Raw genomic sequence first — 21,779 nt, 5'->3', positions numbered from 1 at the left:
ACTTATGAAAGCGTACCTGTCAGCATATCGTAAGGTTGACAAAGTTTCTTCGTAACAGATGTCTGCTGGACTCAACGGCCGCAATCTCTAAGCATATGAAAAGTATTAACTGACATTAGATTTTGAAGGAGGGTTTTTAAAATAGTTTTAAACGCTACCAAAAACCAGACAGGGATTAACGTGGAAAGATAGACCATTAAGTCCCCAAATATAAAAGGAGAACCCAGGTGTCTTAGCAATCTGGCCATAAATTAACTCTTTCTAACACTTGTGCCAGAAGAGAAATGAGACAGAAAGAAAGATGAGAAGATAGAGGTGGGTTTTGCAAAAATTAATACTGAAGGCGCTCGAATCCTGCTAACTCTGCCTTAATGCTAGCACCAACGCAAAAAAAAAAAAAAAAAAAAAAAGGCGCAAAACCACTTTGATGGTCTTTGTACAAGTAGCAATTGAAGAATCTGTCCTTCAATTTGTTCAAAACATCTTTGATGAATTATGCAAGCTAGCATTTGAAGAAACCCAGGTAAGCTGTTTTGAGAGTATCAGCATTTACAGTCAACCTTTTCACATGTGCACATTTTCTGTTCGTATTCTTCCACCTTTCATTTAATTGCACTTCCTTTAAAAAAAATACCTCTTCCAAGATGCTGGAGCATACAGTTAATTCACCTGAGACAAGGAAGAACCTAGGGGAGTTTCATCTCATTTAGGAATGCAACCTCTGGTGCACGGCACAAACGATAATCTCAGAAGTTAGGGCAAAAAGGACTTGTTTCATAATGCAGCCTAGTTTTAGGTAGGTAAAGAACACGGGTTTTATATAAAACAGGTGCCTCTGAGTTTTATAGCTACATTTACCTATATGTCAATAAATTTTTACAGATATGCAGAAAACTCTTTCAGAAGAAACGGAGGTTGTATCTCTAACGTAGACAGAGATATCTATTTTGCGCCAGCCACATTTCTGTTCCGAAAACAGAAGTGCTCTCCATTTGAGTAACACGTTTAGTAGTGGCTAGAAGCTTTTGACCAGCAGAAGGGTTCTCCCCTTTGTGTTGCACAGGAAGCAAGCTTAACTTTTAAATTACACTCACTTTCACCAATGTCAGAGCCGCACAATTCTATTTCAATGGGCAAAGCGGGTTATAAATTCAAGAATCAACTTACCATGATGGTCCTGCTTCTTCCCCCCTGAGCAGACTGCAGGAGTCTCGTCAGGACCAAGTCCCTGTATGGGATGTGCACCACTCTCTTTCCTGTAGCAACCTCAGCCAGAGCACTAAGGGAAAATAAAGTGAAAAGTAGAAGCATGACTATGAAAAGCAAATCTGGGGGGCCGGCGGCAGGGAAGAGGCTACCAGATTAGAACCTTCCGTATATTCATGCTTAGGCACAGGCTTCAGTATGTTTGTGCTTGTGGACATCTCAGGCTTTATTCATTTAAGTAACTTCTTTAGCCAGACGGCAAGGAATCCTGAATGGAGGGAAAACTATTTTTCACCTGCAGAAATTTAATTTTTACTTCACAGGGAAGGATTTTTTTAAAAAAAAAGAAAAAGAAAACCAGCTGGTGACATTTCCTAATGTGGTTAGACTTAGATTTACCCACCTGCCTTCCTTCAACCTGTCTCCTTCAGATCCTTCAGAGGAGGATTTTTGCCTTTCGCTTCCTGCCAAGTCCGCCAGATTTATAACTGGCTGTTTGGCGATGGCTTCGTCGAGAAAAATCTGTTAAAATACGGTATCAACAGCAGGAAAAATTACCAGATCCGTCCCTCAGACATTATGAAGTAAGATACAGAAAACGATACTCTGCAGAAACGCAGAGGAAATAAATAGGTTGCGACAGTTACCGCTCTTGGAACATCTGACCTAGGAAGAATTGCTGTAAAGACGAGAACCACAAAGGTGTGCCTCAAAGCAAACGACCTACCGCCTCTCAGGATGAAGCAGCAGACAAAGCCGCTCATCCCCTGCACCCGCAGAAAGGGGGTACGGAAGCACCGCTGGCTCCCAACCTCCCCCGGCTGCAAAGACGACGTCTCCCTCCCATCCCCGTCCCAGATGAGCCCGGGACTGGCCCTGCCTGCCAGGGCTGAGCAGCTTTCGGAGCTGCCTGCGCGAGCAGCCGTGGGGAGCTGAGCTCGCTTGTGCTCCAGAGACGGGTCACGCACGTCCGGGCCAGCCGGAGCCCCCTCCTCCTCAACCAGCCCCAGCCCGGGCTCGTCCTGCGTAAGCGGCTCTGCAGACCCCTCTCCAGCTCTGTCGACAGGGGACTTCAGCAAAAACGGTAGTTCTGGTGTCCGTCTCCCGAGGGGAAACGTTGGGGGAGCGAGCGATGATAGGAGCAAGGCCCGTTGTCCGGAGCAGAGCCGCGAGCAGTCGCCTCCCCCGGCCCGGCTGCTCTGAGGTGGTTCAGCCGCCCGTCAGCAGCAGCACCACGGTCACCCAGCACCCCTCCGCCTGGCCGGGGGCACACACAGCGAGGACAGCAGGATTCGGGCCACGGTGACCCTCTGGGGTCACGTCTCTGCCACCGCCGCGCTGCGGCCTTCCCTCACGCGGGGTCGGGGAGGTGCCGCAGACTGCCCCGCGCTTGTGCCGCGCCCTGTGAGCTTGCTCGCTGCAGGGCTGCTTGTTAGCGCGAGCCCAGGAGTTCTGCAGAGCTTTTCTCTCAACAGGCCAGATCCCCACCAGAAATCAACACCTAGGCTATTTCGGATTAGTTACATGGGAACCGATGAAACTCCAGCAAATAAATGGATTGCACTGACAACCCTGAGAGTTATCTGCGGCTTTATTGACACACTAGGCATGTTCTTGTAATACGATCCATTACAGATCTTAATATTGCAGCACATTTTGATGGGTTTCACTCTTCAAGCATCATAGGACTGCCACCAGGTCCTTGGGGGAAGGCCTCCTCCTCTGTGCTCTCCTCCAGTGCTAATCGTCTCTTTCTGCCCCGACGCCCTGTTCCTGCTGTAGTCCTGGGTGTGCTTGATTCCTCGTTTGGCTGGGCAGCTCTTTGCTCAGGAGCATCCGTTTTTTCTGGTTTAGCATGTGGGACTCCTCTTATTCTTCTGAACATGAAACAACTAGAGTTTTTACTTACTGCTTCTTTCACAATTTGGGAAATCCTAGATTTATTTTTTCTCCTCGACCTCAACAGAGGGGGTGAAAAGACAAATTGAGAAGACAAGTCCGGGTCTATATCCTTAAGCTGCACAGGATGGTCTTCTTTTCCAGCTAAAATGACAAGGCATTCTTAACATTCATGTACGTTATACATAAACGACGGTGACATTAAATTACAGCTAATAATCAAAAGCACAATAGATTCCTGACATAAAAGGTCCAATTGGGTTTATAAAAAATGTGCAGGTATTCTTCGCCTAGTAACTGCCTCTTGAGATCCATTCTTTTACATTATATAGTGAAACAAAAATAAGCCAGTGTAGCCATTTTACCTGCCCTTACATAATGAAAGATACTATGCTCAAGAGGCATCGACAGTCCTTACTCATCTCAAAAAATATTTTTTTATCATGTACTCCAATACAAAGAACCCCATGAGCAGTGACTTCACTAACAAAGTATATGCCCATGAAAAACAATCCTATAACTAAACAGCTGTATAGTTTGTTGCAAGTTGCAGCTCATGTTAAGTTAAAACATTAACAGAATTTGAAAGCATGTCTCCTTTATTTCTCCACTGGGGGGAAGTGATGACAACCACATATTAAGATATGTCCTCCAGTTTTCAAAACAGATAGACATTCAGCTCATGACAAAAAATTAAGCTTAAATTTCATTTCAGTGTACTCAGATCAGCCTCCTCTCCTGTCTCCACCACAGCTAGCCAGGCAGTCATACAGAGTTCAGAAAAAAGATGAAATGCCTCTTTCCCAATTTTTTATTTCCTATGGTTATACTCTTACCATACTTAAAGCCATCCTCACAAGCTGTTTTCTGTGGTTTACAAAACAGCAATATGCCCTATTTTGCATATAAACATAGTGCACCTACCTTTACATTTCTTTGTCAGCTTTGTGAGAGGAGGAGAGAAAAGGAAGGACTCTTTTTCCTCAAGAGACAGTTTCTGATGCATAGAAGTTTTGCGGGATCTGGCTCTTGTAAAACGATCTGTTAAAGCATGTCCTGATGGGTTTCTGTCTTCAGGCAGCAAAGGACTGTCACCAGCTCCTTGGGGGAAGGCCTTCTCCCCTGTGCTCTCCTCCAATACTGACTGTCTCTTTCTGCCCCGATGCCCTGTTCCTACTGTAGTCCTGGGTGTGCTTGATTCCTCGTTTGGCTGGGCAGCTCTTTGCTCAGGAGCATCCGTTTTTTCTAGTTTAGCATGTGGGACTCCTCTTATTCTTCTCTTAGGAGTATCGAGGATTCCCACTTTCCCACCTGCACACATGTCTTCCTGAGCAGAGAGAGATTCTGTGTCTGCCAGGAGATTTTGTGCCTGCTTCCTAGCACTTCTCCTCGGAGTGACAGGAAGTTTGAATTCTGTTTGAGGAAGCGATGATTTAGACAGATCAAGGTCAGAATTTTCTGAAACTTCTGATGAACTCATCTTTCTTCTTCTGCCTCTTTGAGTTGCCACCGGTAAAAGGAGTTGGGCACTAGGCTGCACCTCTTGATCCTTGACAATATTTTCCATAAATTGTAAATTAACGCTTTTCAGTTTTCTTGCACTTCTGCTGGGACTGACTGACGTTTTTATCTTATGACCCGTGTCAGTCTGGCCAGTTTCTTGACCTCCTGCTGAACTTTTCCCTCCTCTAGTCCTTTGGGAAGTAGCAGAAGCGATAACGCTACCTTCAGCAAGAGAAGTTTCCTCATTAGCCTCTCCCAAGAGTTCAGCTGCAGCTTCCTTCGCTCTCCTTAATCTTCTTCTTGGAGTAGCGGCTACGGACTGTGTAGGGAGGGACAATGTTTGTCCATCAGAAAGGCTGCTTTCTACTTTTCCTGCAGTACTTGGTTTAGGCTTCCTGCCTCTCCTAGGAGTAACAGGCATCACAAGCGTTTGCTCCTCTTGAGCATTTTCTTCCGTTTGAAGACTAGAAGTCTCAGGTGCTTCTTTTGTTCGCCTGCTACTTCTCCTAGGAGACAGTGCAAACAGACCTGGTTTGCCTGTCTTCAGTAGCTGCTGAGTGCCTGCCGATGGAGTACTTAGCCTTCTACTCAGCTGTCCCCTTGCACGTATTCCAGGAGCGATGCCGTACTCTACTTGACGTACGCTGGTTTCGTCTTCCACTCCTTCCGGCACAGTTCTTAAGGGAGCTTTTGCCTTCTGGAATCCAGTTACCTTCTTACCTATGGTCTCATGAATAGATTGTTCTGCAACTTCAGATGTAAATTCTTTACTTCTTGTGTCTTTGATTGCATCCGGTAAGTTCTCAGCAGTAGCTGCCTTAATGGGTTCAGGCACATACGGGAGCGACTCTGCAATATTTTGAGATGCCTGATCACTAGTTACAGTGGACACCGACTTGGTAACATGTTCTTGGTTTTCAGTATTGCCTAAACTGTTGACAGGTTTTTCCTCTGTTGTTGTGCCAGCTGCTTTAGAAGCATCTACTAATGTAGGGTCTCCCATCTCTGCTTCACCTTCTTCTCCTTCCAAGACTAAAGTAAAATTATTCTGAGATAGAAAAAGCTCTCCATCTCCCTCAGCTGCATCACATTCACCATCTCTGTTATCAGGCAAATGACATGCAAACTGTTGCTCTGTACTATCATAGCTGTACTGAAGATTGCCTGAGGGATGTAGTTCACTACATGGTGATGTTTCAGGTGCTTCTTCTGAGGTTTGTGCCTTAACCGCACCGTCTTCAAGAACCTAAAGTTAAAAAAGGTCTCTTAATGCAGTATCAGTTACCAAACAGACTAACTTCAGGCTGAGCTAGATGAAGCTGAGGACACTGAAATGCTGCTTTTCCTTTCCGATCACCACCAAATGTAAAGTTAGAAACATACCATGTACTCTCTACTACAGGTAAAAGTTTATGCGTTTAAGGGACAGAGAACAGAGTATCCCGTGTATGCAATCACATGCTCCATTTCTGATACTTCTGTTCATGACTAACGATTTGCCACCACCCGTGAACAAAGTGAGCAGTTTTACAATACAAGCTGTACACCCAGCTGGCAGTAATCATCACATTGCAGTACTTTCCGCACTGACTACAAATCCACACAGAGTGACCGACTCTGCATCTAACGGGGCAAAGTACAACGATGTCCCCCAAGCTTAAAGTTTCGCTCATCATAGGTGTCACCGCAACACTTAGTCAAACTGGCCAGGTATCACATCGCACAACTCAACACCGCACTTTAAGGAATCACTTGGATTGCAGGAGACAACACATAGATTCTAAATACCTCCATCGCAGCCTTTGTAGCTCCCCGTACTGAGCAATTATTCTCTCCTGCTAGAGCCACATGAGACACTCAAGCTTTTATGCTGAGAGCAAAAGTAGTCTCTGTTATGTATTTCAAGTGACGCAGGTGGCCAAGGTAATTTAATCAACGCGTGAAGACCTTTGCCCAACCCTCTAAGTTATAGGGCTAGCCAAAGAGGGCAGAAGGAGGAAGCCACTCAGCGGGAGTCTCCATAGAATCTGCTTATTTTCTTGCCTCCTGCCTTGCCAAAAGTTGCTAAAGCATCATCTTTGATCGTATTCTTAAACAGTTGTTCAACCCTAAACAAGACCTGAACGACATGCAGGAGACCTCGCATAGGACCATGCTGGTTTCAGCAGCCCAAGGATATGCAAATTTTCAAAGTCCTCAAACACTATTGGAATTAGCCTGGCAGAGAAGGGGAAGATGCGGGAAGATTTCTCCTCCCTAGGCTGGCTCCCCAAGGAGAAAAGGTAAAAAGTGGAATCATTAACAGTCTCCAGGCGATGGCACCCGAAGGACGGAGATGCCCCCCATAGGCGGGCTCGCCGAGGAAAAAAGCTAAAAGCTGTAATTACTGATAGTTTCCGATGGATGGCTCCCGAAGTACGAAGGTGACGGCAATACCGAGTACAAATACCAGACTAGTTTCACGACCACCAGCAATTCTACCCTGTCATAAGCCGGCGTTACAAAGTGCAACGACAGGGTAACTCCAGCCCGGTTCCCACCGGCCGTTAACAGCACGGCAGGGAGCACAGACTGCAAGCGAGGTATTAGCGCAAATTTGAGAACAAGTGCATGGAGCTGCGCAACACGCATCTAGCAACATGCCACGCTTCAAAGCTAAATTTGAGAAATACTAGTCATAGAATCATAGAATCGTAGAATCATTTAGGTTGGAAAAGACCTTCAAGATCATCGAGTCCAACCATTAACCATGCCCACTAAACCATGTCCTGAAGTACCCTGTCCACTCACTTTTTGAATATCTCCAGGGATGGTGACTCAACCACTTCCCTGGGCAGCACATGCCAATGTTTGACAACCCTCTCAGTCTGCATAAACTTTCCTTTTATGCTTACAAATCTACGACCAAGAAAGTAGTAAGTAGTTTGTCCTAAATTCAGTGAAGGTAGACAAGCCAAAAAGACACGTTTACGTATAACTCAGTAAGAACCACTCATAACGAAAGCAGGAAAACCTTCACTCTACTGCTACAGGAATGACTGCAGCAGCTTTGTGACCGTCTCACGTACCGGCTCCCTTCTTCCCATCACAAATTCTCCATTTACTCCCATAAGTGAGTGATTTATGTATTCCCAAGTCTATAATCATCTTCTCTAGAGCGTTGTCCTAAACCCCAAAGCCGAGACGAGCGACGTAAGCGACTGCCTATTCAACTTCATCTGAAAACTGCGACACCGAAAAGCATCTTCTGTTGCTTGAGACCAATCTATTTGTGCTACGCCTACCTTTCAGTTTGTATTTCACTCTAACTATTACTAATTCCCGTGAGTACAACCCTACAGGAAATCGACAGCATACTCTATGTGGTACTTAGAGGACATCCACAATGAATCCAAATCACTCATCGGCCCCAGCAGAAGTGAGAACAATGGGGAAAACCTGCCACAACTGAGGAATCTCTGGCTCTGATTTTCAGCCCTTGTGAACAACCTTTTAAAATTCATACTTTACAAAGTTGAGATGTTAAAACCCCCGCATTTTCACACGCACACAAAAAGAGTTTTAGGCAGCTGGAAATATCTTGACACTGAAATTAACTCATTACTGGGAATTCTCTTTATGTTAATAAGGAACAAATAGCAAAGGATCTAAGCACCCAAATCATTCTGAAAATGAGTTTGGTTCCCACGCCATTTTGTCATTTGGTAAACGGCCTCCGGTATTGAAAAGCTGCACTCCCCAGCTTTTCTTATTGTCTTTAACATTAAAACTATTTCTTTTTTTAAGTCAAATAAGAAACATTTACAGTCTAGCAAACCAAATGAAGGCATGGTGATTTTAAAAAATATTTAGGCGGGTTTTGGCACTCCTACAGCTCTCAAAGGCCCAAGTCTTAACAGGTTCTATTCTGTGTTATCGGTACAGCAAATGCGTAGGAGAAAAACCTATCTGCCCTTACCCAACGAGGTTTGGACTTGTGTTACCCAGCTAAAGAAACTGAGACGGTTTTGCATGCCTTCTAATCGTCAGTTAGACAGGACTGTCCTCAATTTGCAAGGTGTTTTCTCTTTAGTAGAAAATGGGAAAATAGTTTACTTACATTAATTTCCTCAGTTTTAGGAAGATTGTTAGAAACAGTTACTTCTTCCTGTGGAAAAGGAACGTTTCCTTCATCTCCAGCTGCTTCTGGGTTACGTTCTTCAGGTAAATCCACACACTTCCCCTCAAGGCAATTTTCTGAATGAGTACTGACCACTTCCTCGCTGTCAAGGATACGTATCACAGCTGGAAGAGATTTATATCATTTTAACTTAACTGCTCTATAAATGAGATGCGTTTAAGCAACAGGAAGTAACAGAGGGAGCAGGAGCCAAGAATACAGTTCTCCATCCTGCCACATACATCGGGCTTTCCCCAAACGCTAGAAACCAGAACCATCTACCCGGCAGCTAGTTATTCTTCACAGCCTGAGTACTGAGGGATGCATCATCTTTCAAAATAGTAACTCAAGCAGCAGATCCCATAGCACACAAATTAGTAGTGGTGTACAACACCGAAATACATAATGATCTCTCCTTCTAATATTTGACATTCTACCCGTTTTCTCAGTACCTTTATCCAGAACAGGAACATTGGCTATGCATTTTCTACACGGACTTTCTCTGAGGAGGGTATTCTTCTCTCTACAGTTTAATGAAAGGTAGCAGTAACATGCTAGTACTACTTCAGTCTGAGACACCTGTAGCGCTATGGCAAACTGCATGTTTTACTTGAGGCCTTCAGCTGCCTTAACTCACATAACATCTCCCACATACTGTACGTACATTCACCCTCTGCCTGCAGGGATTCAGAAAGCTGTGGGTTTGTTGCAACTGGTATGGCTTTTTCTTCTGATGAAGAGGACATTTTGGACTCCTGCTGGTTTGCTTCACTGCATGAGCAGAAAGAGAGAAATCCATCACAAAGCTTCAAAACAAACCTTGAAGAGCTTTACAAATTACTTTCTCACTGTAAGGTCTTCCAGTTTCCAAACAGAAAAAAACTAAGGAAAATGAGAAATTCCTTTACCAACACATCGACATTCAATTCCCGACTCATCTTGTGCAACGAATCAAGTACTTAACATTCTTCCCAGCTATCTCACACTGGATAATAACATAACAACAGAGTTGTATTAAAGAATAATATATTCTTTGTCTTCTGTAGAAAGAGTGCAACTGCCATACTCGAGGTCTAGAACCAACTGAACAAAAGTTTGTGCCACTGTAAGTTACCACTTGAAATTAAGGGTTATTTCATCGCTAACGTCTCTCACTAAGCAGTTGCAGCTTTTAAAGTACCTGCTGAGAAAACTGCTTCCCTTTCCAGAAACAAACAGGTGCTAATTGACCACACACAGAAAATAGAAACTAAGTGTATAAATTACTGCCAGAAAGTAGTCAAGCCCCACAATAAACCCACTAAAGTTACAGGAATCTCAGGTGTAATTTGCACCGACATAACATTCAGACAAAAGCAGGGCTTCTCTTCACAGTATCTGCTTAGTAACCCCCTCAAACTGTAAAAAGGTGCATATAGCCTGCTGAACAAAATCCTTATCCCGCTACTTTGGGGTCTGCAATGATTTGAGAAAAAAAGGCTCAAACTGACAGCTCGTCAATTTGACTTCTCTTCATGCCACATTAGTTCTGTCCACAGACAGAAAGGAACAGGAAACCTGTTGTATTTAAGAACACAGGAGAGAACCAATACCAGCTCAAAAATCATAGTTTTCAAACACAGGAAAGCCAGCAGTCACATGTTGTGTGAACCTAAAGGTGTATCTATATTTCATAAACTTACCCTTCACTTGCAGTCCCAGAAGTAGCAGCCTCAGCAGCTTTAAACAACCATTTACCATCCTCAGGAAGGGTAAGACGGTCAGCATTTGATTCTTCCACAAATCCTACAAAAACAGACAGATGGGTGACTTCCCTGTTGCACTTAACATCATTTCTTTCAAAATGCTCATATGATTTTCAAGAGAGCCGTAACGCATTTCACCTAGGATGGTGATCTAACAAAATAACGCTACCAAGACTTCAACTGCACAGAAGGTCTGAGTTCTTCTGTCCAGTAAAACCAGAAGTCTGATGCATAGTTTCCGTCAAGAAAACAACATGGCCATTGACATTCTGTTTACAAACTCAACTTGATATGTTACTGACCTAATACATAAAAACCTCAGGAAACATCCCTCCTTCTTAAAATTGGGTCAGAAGTTTTTCTTATTTCTCTTTGGATATTTAACTCATCCCAGCAATGCTTCTTTCCTTTCCTGATTTCGTTTCCCCTCTTCTACAAGAATGCATCTAAGGTCGTCTCCTGTTCTTTTCTCTAGCGGTTGACTGGTGGTGTTGAAACCCAACTGCTTGCTAGCCTGTTTTTCTCTCAACAGGCCAAATTCTAGAAACACCCTCCTCCTTTTCTTCTTTGTTTCTGCCATCTGCTTCCTCCAGATCCAACAATTACCTTTGCAGACAGTACGCAGGACTGGGATAATTTTGCTAGCTCAGCCCAAACAAGAGCTATACTGACTGCCCCCTAACGCTTCCAGAGGACCGAAATTGTACAGAACTGTTTGTACCATAGTCCGGCAATGACAAACTTTCTTCATAAGGTTATTCTTTAATGATTAGGACCTTATCATTGTTTTTAAGGAAAAGCACCCTTGATTTCTTGTCCAAACACAGGGCAGCTAAAAGCAGACAGGCAAATGTTTTGACCTATCTTACTAGAAACACTCAGACCTGGAGAACCCCTTTTACCCATGTACACGGAGTCCCTGTCTGGGCACTGCTCTTATTGAAAAAGAAAAGGAGCTGAGGAGCTTCAGGAGCAGCAGTGACTCTCCAGGATCCTCCGGAATCATCTCAGGCTTAGGACTGAATCAGGCTGCATATGATGCACTGATACCGGAGTACACGCTCCCCGCTACAAACTGTTTCGAGACCTCGGACGCAGAACTCCGACACTTGCATACCTCTCCCAGGAATAGCAAACTTTTGTTCTAAGGAGCTGAGCGGACTGAGCTCTGTTTGTCCAATCCTGACTGTAGCTGTGTTTACACATCTTCTCCCTGTTCCTGCACCACTGTCATTCCCAGCTCTTCATCACTGCTCACCACCTAGTGAGCTACATCTCTTCTAATCTGCCAGCAGACCTGCTCATATGAACACATCTTCAGCAGCTGCACTGGCTTGAATGAGTTGAATTGAGCTGAATTACCAAAGACCAGCTGAAATAGGTTTGGAAAAGGCTGCAGAAGCTGTTGAGCCAGCAAAAGGAGCAAACATGGCTGTAATGAGAAGCAGATACACAAGCAGACTCACTTCCCAAAGAAAACTACTTAACTGAGCACTAACGAGGGGGGTAAAAAAACAAAACAACAAAAAATTACCTATCTAGTCAAAGCACGCCATAGGCTAAACGTGCTGTAAAAAAACCTGCAGCCTACAGAAGTCCCCCTAAAACAGAACCAGAAGCCTAAGTTTTCAGCTTGTACCCCTCTCAAAACTCCCACAAGTCGCTGCTGCCTCTCCGCTGCAATTACACACAAGAAATGCCAGCCAAAAGCAGTATACATGCAGAATGTCCACGAGACCTAAAAAAGGGCTCAAAACACAGTGGCAATTTTGAAAGCCTAGGACAAGGAAGTGCCTCGGACATTTGTGAATGCTCATCATGGACTGTTGCACCCGTCAGTAATTTAGCCTTTTGAAGACATTTGAAAAATGCAGAAGCTTAGGTTATCATAGCAGGAAACACACCAGCTGCTTTTCTCAGTTCTGATGAATCTGGTTGTCCCATCGGGAAGGGTTTCTCTTCAACTATTTCACTGTCTTCCTCCTTCTCCAGTTCTTCAAAATCGGCAGTTTCTTCAGCGGAAGAATTAGCTGGATTAGCAGCTATAAAGATGACTTCATCTTCAAAATCGCCAGGTGATTTTGCATCATGATACTCCAAAGCAGCTTGGTCTGACCTGGCAGAGAAGTTACTGTTTTCTTTGCTGACATCCGTTTTCTCCAAACCGTCTCCAGACTCTTCCACTTCAGCACCACCTTCCTCGGGATTGCTCAGAGGAAACAGAGCTGGTTTATCTCTACTTTCTGACCAAGCATCCTCCACCACTCCGTGATGATGCTCAGATGAAACTCCAGATGGTGCTTTGTTATCTTCCGTTACCTTTATTTTTTAAAAAGAAAGTTCACAATCAAGATCACACATATGCTTTTTGTCAAAGCAAGACAAAAAAAAAGAACAAATATATACCGATATTTGTCAGTTTTGCAAGTGTCGCCTTAAGCAAGGCGCTACAAAATTAGTTCTCATGCTAGCACTATCTTAGCTTTTCAAGCGGAGTGTAAAAACCAATCCCACTGTTGACTGCTTATTGAGTTTCCACAACCTTGGAGAATTAAGATGAAGTGGGCTTTGTAAGTGCTTGCTTACCCTGTCATCTCAAGGCTGTTCATTGGGTTCACTACTGTGTTTTCAAGAAGAGGGAGCTTTGCATACCTAAAATCATAACTCCAAGATTTCTCTTTTTTTATGCTTGCCTTTTCAGCTTGTATGCACTACTAACATATTTTAGCGTTCACTATGCCTGTGGCGTGGAACAAGTAAATTAATCCGGCCACACTGCACTATTACTAAGAACTTCCTACAGGAGAGAGAGCCTCTTCTTACAGTTGAGTAGCTCTTTATAACAGGCAATAACAGGTACGATAAAAACAGGTTAAGACAATTTGTTAGTACAGGTACGGAAAGCTCCTCCAGGTAGATACTAGCTTTGGAACATTACTTTGGCAACTGCATGACGAGCTGAATCAGGGAAGCCACCTGACAGAACAAAAGGAGGAGCAGAAGGGGGCAACTTCCAGGTGGACAGACTTCATTTGACAACTACACGAATGCTATCGCTGGTGCAAGGCAAGAAGCAAAACCAAGAACTTTAGGGCTAGAGAAGAGACAGCCATACAGCTCTCTTCATCGGCAGTCTATTTTTACCATAACTTAAGGAAACCCAGGCCTTGCAAAAAGAGAGACTGAGAGTAAATGCAGCTCATGACTTTTGTTGCTTTCAGAGGTGTTTCATTCACAAAGCTTAGCGAACCCAAACAACTGACTCAATCTGTATTCCTTACCCTCCTGCCATACCACCATTTCAAAAGGTATAGCGGGAAGCTGCACACATGCAATTTGGAACAATCACAGCGCCTAGTGATGCTGGAGTAAAAACCACCAAGGTGGCTGGTATTTGTTAAGAATATGTTCCTGCAGGCAGGTGATGTTACAGAAGGTCTAACATAACCTTTTTGGACCAAATTCAAGTCTGCCGTTCTGATTTGCTATTCCAGTTCTCAATATAAGGAGTATTGGAAAACTTGAAAAAAACTAAATCAAATCACAGTCTGTAAAGCCTTTAACTATAAAGATCACTAACTACAGGCCAGCTTACCCCAACAGTCCATTTTGCATTCAAGTTCTCTTCCCTGAAAGATACTCTACGCTCCTTTGCTCGTAGAGGAGGAGGTAGAGATCGTCCTGGAGATGCAGAAGGAGTTGCTAGGGGTGTAGTGCGAAGGCTGGATCTGAGAATAGACCAAGGAGTAAACACAGGAAAACCAGAAGCAGCTGTGGCCAAAACTTTTGTTACTGTTGATAACGGCTTTGGTCTTGCGACTGTAAAGCAAGAGGGGAAAAAATATCAGCCTTGTGTGATCAAAGTCGTGGTCAGTTGTCCATTGTATTTCCCTCCTCTAAAGAATTACCTTCTCTTGAGACCGATGAAGGCAAGTGGTAAGGCTTGGCTCTCTCTCTGGCCAGCTTCCTTTGAACTCTAGGAAGGATCTTGCCACATTGGTGCAATGTAGAATTCCTGGCAACTGCTCTCTCTCTCAAGCCAGGCTCACGATCATTCTGATGAACAAAAAGCATAAAGCAAGAAGGTAACTGATTACAAGAAGTTCACTGCACACAACTAAAGTATTAGTTCAAATTAAACCGAGTTTGTACCAGCAGAGAGGACAAAGTTTAGCCTCTGCACTGCTGTTTTTTCCAAAGGGACAAAAAACTTAATGGTATAAAAACCATGCATTTTATGTTTCTTATGAATCTACTGGCTTCTTTCTTCTTTTTTTTTTTAATTAATGCAACATAAAATGTTAGCGTTCAAATTAACTTCCTGAAGAAACAAGGATATGGCATCTTCTTGTCACAAGCATCAATACGTAGAATCCCTGCAAAAAGCCATCACTGAATTTGACAGAGACTGACATCGCTTAACTGGCATCACTTACGTTGTCATTCCCTTAAGTGGATTAAGAAACTGAAGCATATACATTCTTGCTTGTCGGTATGCAAGTCAAACTCCACAGAGCTATCGAGCACTTAGACAATGAGATGGTTAAGCTACAAATTGCATCTCTAAGGATCTATGTGTACTCAGAAGTCCAATTTTTAACTTACACTCGTTTTTATTGCATGGAACAAAGTATTTCACAAAGCTATGGGACAATGTGCGTACGGCAGTTAACTTAGAACTAAACTTTCCCTCTTCAAGACTGTTCCCAACGTCCTGCTTCCAAAAGGATTCTACGTCCAATAACCACACGCATGCGGAAAATATTCCACAGTCTGAATCCAACAGGGTTTGTGTTAAATACTTTGGTGGTTTCATGTTAAACAAAGTTTACAGGCTTTTGCTTCGGTTGGTTGATCCTGTTTTCTAAAACACAAACCTTAACCACAAGAGGTGTCTCCAGTAAATTCAGCTCCGATGCTCTTGAAAAATTCTTTTGTGAGATGGAACCAAGCATATTTGATTTCAATGGGCTGGATGCCATGAATGAAGTAGAAGCGCTGCATGGTGACTGCCAGCTACCACCCTGTGCTGCAGAACTTGAAGGAACAGGACGAACCACCAAATCCGGCAATCTGTGAAGATACACAATTGAAAATATGAACATAAATAAATACATGAAATAAAATCTTGAGCTGCACTCAAGACATCTGAGATGATACATAACAAAAACATTCAATGAACAAGAAATACAGGTGAACCCGCACTGCTGGGCTGATGGATCAGGCCCATGAACAAGTTACAGGCCTTCTCTTGTTTTTTCATGATTTCGTGACATGTCACACTTAATTTCCTAAATCCCTGCCATCTGAGGCAAGAGTAATGCAATTTTACGTTGCACCAGTGATGTAATTCTCATGTCAGAAGAAAATTCCTCTGCATTTCAATGCTGGGGCCACTTCAAATTCTCCACTTAGTTGTGTCCCCAAGCCGACCTTTTCTTTAACAGGTACAAAGCTAAATTTTGTTAACGGGTGTCCCAACAAATGCGTCGGGCAACTCTGCATCAGGGAGAGGACGTGTTATGACTGGTGGTTCTGTAGCTCTAGGCCTAGAATTAAAAGGAAAATGTAACTGACTTGCACTCCCCTCAAGTCCAAACGTACCAGAATTCAAGTTTCACCTTGAATATACTACCTCTAGGAAAATCATCTGACAACTGCTAGCTTCTTTTTTGCTCTTTATAATTCTGCCTGGTTTTGAGTGAAAAAAAAAAGAAAAAGGCAGAAACGAAGCAGAAGCTGGGCACAAAGTGGTAAAAGATTGCTATTTGATCACACAATCAAGTCTACCAAAACCTGTACACCAATAGCTTGTTGGCAATCATGGGTTTCGTTTCAGCTACCTTAAATTCTGTAAACACTTTTACTGTAATGTAAATAGATGTATTCGCATAAATGAGACTATCATAGCAGAAGAACTCTCGCTCCAAGTATTACTTAAGATGAATCGATTCTTAAATGTTATATCTTGTAGGTGCAAAAAAAGCCAAAGAAAGCTTTATTCAGGTGCCCCTTCCCTCCAAAACACTAACATAATTCAAGTGGATTTCTCTCTCTCTCCCTCTCTCCAAACACGCAGCTCAAGACTAAACTTTGTTAAAAGGCTGCTTACCTCTCACGGCATGAGCAACTGGTTTCCTGCTCATTTCCTACCCCTACTTCTCCAATTTTGGACAATACATTACTGATGAACGTTGCTCTTGTACGCACATTTCCTGCATTTGCTTGTTTTGTTACTGTTGATAACGGCTTTTGTCTTGCGCCTGTAAAGCAAGAGGGGAAAACATATCAGCCTTGTGTGATCAAAGTCGTGGTCAGTTGTCCACTGTATTTCCCTCCTCTAAAGAATTACCTTCTCTTGAGACCGATGAAGGCAAGTGGTAAGGCTTGGCTCTCTCCCTGGCCAGCTTCCTTTGAACTCTAGGAAGGATCTTGCCACATTGGTGCAATGTAGAATTCCTGGCAACTGCTCTCTCTCTCAAGCCAGGCTCACGATCATTCTGATGAACAAAAAGCATAAAGCAAGAAGGTAACTGATTACAAGAAGTTCATTGCACACAACTATCTCTGCTATTTCTAATTAGTGAATACATTTCCTCCACAGATACTGTATAATACCGCCACTGCACAGAGGAGCAGCAAGTTCTACTCCTTGGCACACACCAATTTCACCTGGTAATTTCAGCAAAGGGCAAGGCAGACTAGGATAAGAACAGAACCTACAACTTCAAGTTGAAACAATTCTGGCACTCGGCAGAACCTCACTCCGATACGCTTGTTCTCACCTGCAATTTTCAAATGGCTTACGAAATAGCAGGCTTTCCCTTGTTTTTCCTGAAACACCAATGTCCGAGATGACTGAATATTCAGGGCAACTGCAAATTACAGTGGACGCAATGATGTGAATATTAAAACAAGTAAGAAAAGGCTACCTACACACACCTTCTGGCCAAATGAAAGTTTTCAAATGCAGGACCTAAACCTTCCAAGACCACCTTATAAGTGCGATCCACTGGAAAACTATGGTTCCGGAACACAGAAAATGTATCACAGATTCATAACAGAAGTTCGCAAAATGCAAAATTTAATCTGGCTGTTTTGAGAAACAGAAGTTAGATAAGAATTTCTGTCATCAAAGGGGTAAAACAGAAGTTGTGGAGTCGCAGAGCTCATGCTATAACTGGAGGAAATAAAAAGAAAACCAAACCAGCACACAGATTTTACCTGTGCATTGGCATCCAGACTGCTCTCAGCTAGAAAAATAAAGCTGTGTGCAAGATTCAAGAGGTGACATACAACATACTCTTCATGCCACAGAAAGGAGTGACACAAACAGCGTTCGGCAATCTAAACCATTATTCCTTAGATGCAAACAAACTATTTTAAGTGGAGTCAACAATGGTCTGCAACACTTAGTTTATAACTTCACGCAGTAGCTTTGGAGTAGTGAAATATTTTGTTCAACTTTTAGGTTCAGCTGGAACGGAAAGTGTAGAAACTTATTCCTAGTATTTCAAAGAATGGTATAAAAACCAAAGCGTTGATTTTTATTTTATTTACTACCAAAAATGGTTAGTAACACCTAACAGAAACCTGCACACTTGACAGAACTTGCACGCTTACCGTAAGATTAACGTTCATTGAACGATTCGACTGCAGCGCTGGGATATAGTTGGCACGCTGCACATGGTGGTCTAAAGGAAATCTAAGATTCCGGACAGCAGCATCGCTCTGTAAAATCTTCTCCAAACACTCCTATGAGAAATAACACATTTCAAAAATCTGTTATGATTCTGCCTCTTCTCTTTTCAAAGAGACCATTAAGATTTTTTTCGTGTCCACACTTACTTGTTCAGTGCCTGTGAAAGGTAGCTTCAGTAAGTCTTCCATTAGTCCCATCTCCTGACAGATTTCATACACGTGTTTTAACAGCTCTTTGATGTTTAACCTGGTGGCATGTTGCTGCAACAGACCCCAAGCCTCCACCACGCACCTGTAATTCAATTTTTTGAGATGTAAAGGAATATTAATAGTATCACCAAAAAGATGCCCCCAAACGACTGTATTCAGAGTTTAAAGGGAATTTAGGGCATGGTGATTCGCATTAGTTGTTCTCCACCTTTCACAATATTGGAATGCCAAAACGGTGGGATAGGTTTCTTTACCTATTGGACAACAACACCGTGAGGAAAAGCCGCACTTCACTGCTGCTTGACATTGCTGGCTTCATCATCTGTATGTATCTGAGGGCTCGCCTACGCTCTCCTTGGCACATCAGGGATTGAATAATTCTCCTGTGCTGCCATGACACAGTTTTGATTGTGGCTGGATGAAAGAGCAGGGCCAGTGAATTCTGTAGAGGTTAGAGGTCAGGTGTATTATCATATGCACGTGCACGCACGCCACAAGAACATTCAAAAGTATCTTAAGTAAGGGTGGACGTGTGTCAAATAAACTTAGATGACTAACTACTGTAGATAAAAATTCTCAAGTATTTGCAAAAAAAATAATCCAGTTAGCCATACAGAACAAAGCGAGTGTTTTAAAAGGAGTAATTCACACTTTTCCAGAGTATCCAAATCTCTGTGTTCAAACACCGCTTTCTATAAATACATTACTAAATAATAAGCTATTCTCCCAGACAAACAGATATATTAACTTTGTGACAGGCAAAGAACAACCTTCAGCATCAGAAAGAACATGAATTAGGTTGAACAGTCACTTCTGCAGTCTTCTGCCTCAAACCTTGCTGCTATGATCATAGTTTTAATATTTAAAGTACCTAAAACACTGTCTTTGAGAAAGCGCTCCATCGGTCTGCTGGAAGCAACCTAAATGGATGGCTTTGAAAACTCAAGTATCAAGCATGATTAAAGTTGATTTCTTCTTTGTTTTAATCCATTTCCTGTCAAAGTGGCTAAAAGAGAATTTCAGATTATAACTTATTGCTAAAGATGTCGAAGCAGTATGACAAAAGGGCTTCTAATGTTATAGCACCTGTTATTAGCTAAGCACCGATTTTTTAAAATCATTTGACAGATTACAGCTTTGGACTGTAAGGGATGTCTAACTGAACTGTAACGTACTTACTTCGTAATCATTGTGATCTAGAAGCCAAAAACCTTCAACAAGCTTAACAAGTCCCCAAGGGATAGCAAAGGCAGTTGGGAAGGAGTCGATTGAAGTCTCTGTTTTATTCGGAAAGGAACGCGTGATATCTAGCAGCAAGTAAATTGTCTGACATCAAGTATCTAGTTAAGGCTAATCAATTTGGAAGACCAAACACTTATCACATCACGTTTCGAAAAACACAGTGAAGTCAGGATATACAAGTGGTAGGAAGCAGAAAATACTGCCGTATTAGTCTTGCCATTTTGAGCTATTCTAACTTGAGGACGGTCAGGTCCTAACCACAAAACTGCATTCTGAATAAATAGCCACAAAGAAATACTCTTTGATTTCTGTAAGGCATTCAGAAAGGTTAACTTTAGATACTTAAATACTTCCGTTGTTACAAACTCAGGCTCCCTCTTTAGTCACTGGAGCTACCAGTTGGACATTCAAAACACCTGAACATCCAATACTTAATTATTAAAGCAAACAAATTCTACCGTTGGTTTTTTCCTCATTTCCAGAGTATATAGAACAATGTAAATTAAGGTGTCCTTACAAGACAACGTAGCACTGAATGATTGACACTGGATTTAAAACAGTATGCGGATCACTCATCGGTAGTGTCATTTTCTCTTTCTGACATCCGTTTTTAGGGACATATTCTAATAAGACAGCTCTGGGGTACAACCGTTTTTAAACCCCTTGCTCTCTAGGCTCCCCTCTCGGGTTAGGCAGCAAACAACAAAAAGTAATTCTGTATATTTCAGCAGCTTAAAAATTAAGTTTCTGCCCGATGACTTTTCTCTTCTCTCCCTTTCTTATTCGGTGTGCCTGCACTTCTAACAGAACAAAAGCAAGCACTGCTATCTGGGCTGGAAGACGGATGAATTGGGCAAAAATCAGGTACCGGTTAGAAATCCTTCTGCTCTCAAGCAGCACGTATTACTGCATCATCCTAGTAAGCAGCCATTTGCTACAGGTACGGGTGCTTTAAAAAATTAAACACTGTGCTAAGTTTTGAGAAAAACCAAGGGAGATTTTTATCTTTAACATTTCTCAGTAAACCTGTTTTCGCATGTCAGAAAAGACTTTGCAACAAAACATTAAAAAAAAAATCATAAAGAATCCACGGTACAAAGAAATAAAACAATGCTCCTGTCCACGCCTTCATTCTAAACTAAATGTTTTCACTTGCACTGTGTTGGAAGCATAAACTCAAAAACATTATTAAAGGCGCAGGTGACAAACATTTAAGAACATTTATGTGCGTATGCTGAAGGTGTAGTAAAAATAACGAGAAAGGATACAATTGCATGTTTGTAGCTTTCTTCAATGCCTTCTAGCAAATAGAGATCCAGCAGTGCCTGAAAATGAAAAATCAAAAGTTTTTTAAAAACTCCTGTCTTTCATGAATCATGGGCTTTTGGGTGGGGCTTTGGGGGGTTCGTTGCTGTTTTCAGGGAACGTAACACTCACGTGTAAACTAGCAGGTGGGTATTTCCCAGTTCCTCCTTCATCTCTCCGCCACAACTTCTCAACTTGGTCTCCTAACTGGGAAACCATTCCATCAATCATCAAGCAGTCAGAATCCCATTTTCCTCTGGAACAAAAGGTAGCAAGGATTTGGAGAGTCAAACACTAATTCCAGCCTCTCAGTGTAACAGATCTCCTCCAGTCAAACCAAACAGAAAAAAGCTCCCACGAGGCAAAGAAAGTGACAAACACACAAAGGCATGATTATGACTTGAAACGCACATGAAAGAAACGTCCGAGTCAGGTGAAAGATGTTTGTTAGATCATAGTGAATGATTCGAGGAGTTCCAAACAGACATCCTGGAAAGCTCCCCTACTAAGGGACCTTTTCGTTTTCAGGTTCTCTCTTTTGCTGTCTTACTTGTAGTACAAAGGAAGTGTGAAAAAAGTTTTTTATGTGCCAGAAATAACCACTCTCCTACTGTCTAACAGAGGAAACGGAACAGTATCAAAAGACCAGGACTATTCTTTAGCGCAAGTCTAATGCCTCCCGTTGGAGTGTCCCAATACACAGCTGTGAGAAGACAACACCGCGGAAAGTTCAGATTTTGTTCTCAGCAGCTCACTTTTGCTACTGAAAAAAAGTTGTTTTCAGAAAGCTGAGCATACAGGTGAAGCTT

General features: G+C 42.6%; 1 protein-coding gene across 1 annotated transcript; it reads right to left on the bottom strand.

The window, feature by feature from the left end:
• Nucleotides 1–2,759: 2,759 nt before the first annotated feature.
• Nucleotides 2,760–21,189, bottom strand: LOC142028373 (protein ELYS-like). Its single transcript, XM_075022264.1, has 17 exons — nucleotides 21,103–21,189; nucleotides 20,934–20,990; nucleotides 19,603–19,749; nucleotides 18,678–18,865; nucleotides 18,361–18,505; nucleotides 18,136–18,267; nucleotides 16,865–17,012; nucleotides 16,625–16,775; nucleotides 15,975–16,061; nucleotides 15,386–15,609; nucleotides 14,108–14,304; nucleotides 12,417–12,831; nucleotides 10,450–10,552; nucleotides 9,432–9,538; nucleotides 8,708–8,892; nucleotides 4,030–5,854; nucleotides 2,760–3,249 (listed from the first exon to the last, which is right to left on the bottom strand). Exons 1-17 carry the CDS (start codon nucleotides 21,187–21,189, stop codon nucleotides 2,873–2,875), a joined length of 4,575 nt encoding a protein of 1,524 aa, XP_074878365.1. The 3' UTR covers nucleotides 2,760–2,872.
• Nucleotides 21,190–21,779: the final 590 nt, after the last annotated feature.

Source organism: Buteo buteo, unplaced genomic scaffold (assembly GCF_964188355.1).
Source record: "Buteo buteo unplaced genomic scaffold, bButBut1.hap1.1 HAP1_SCAFFOLD_311, whole genome shotgun sequence".
Classification (NCBI taxonomy): Eukaryota; Metazoa; Chordata; class Aves; order Accipitriformes; family Accipitridae; genus Buteo; species Buteo buteo.
This window is presented reverse-complemented; position numbering and strand designations above follow the sequence as displayed.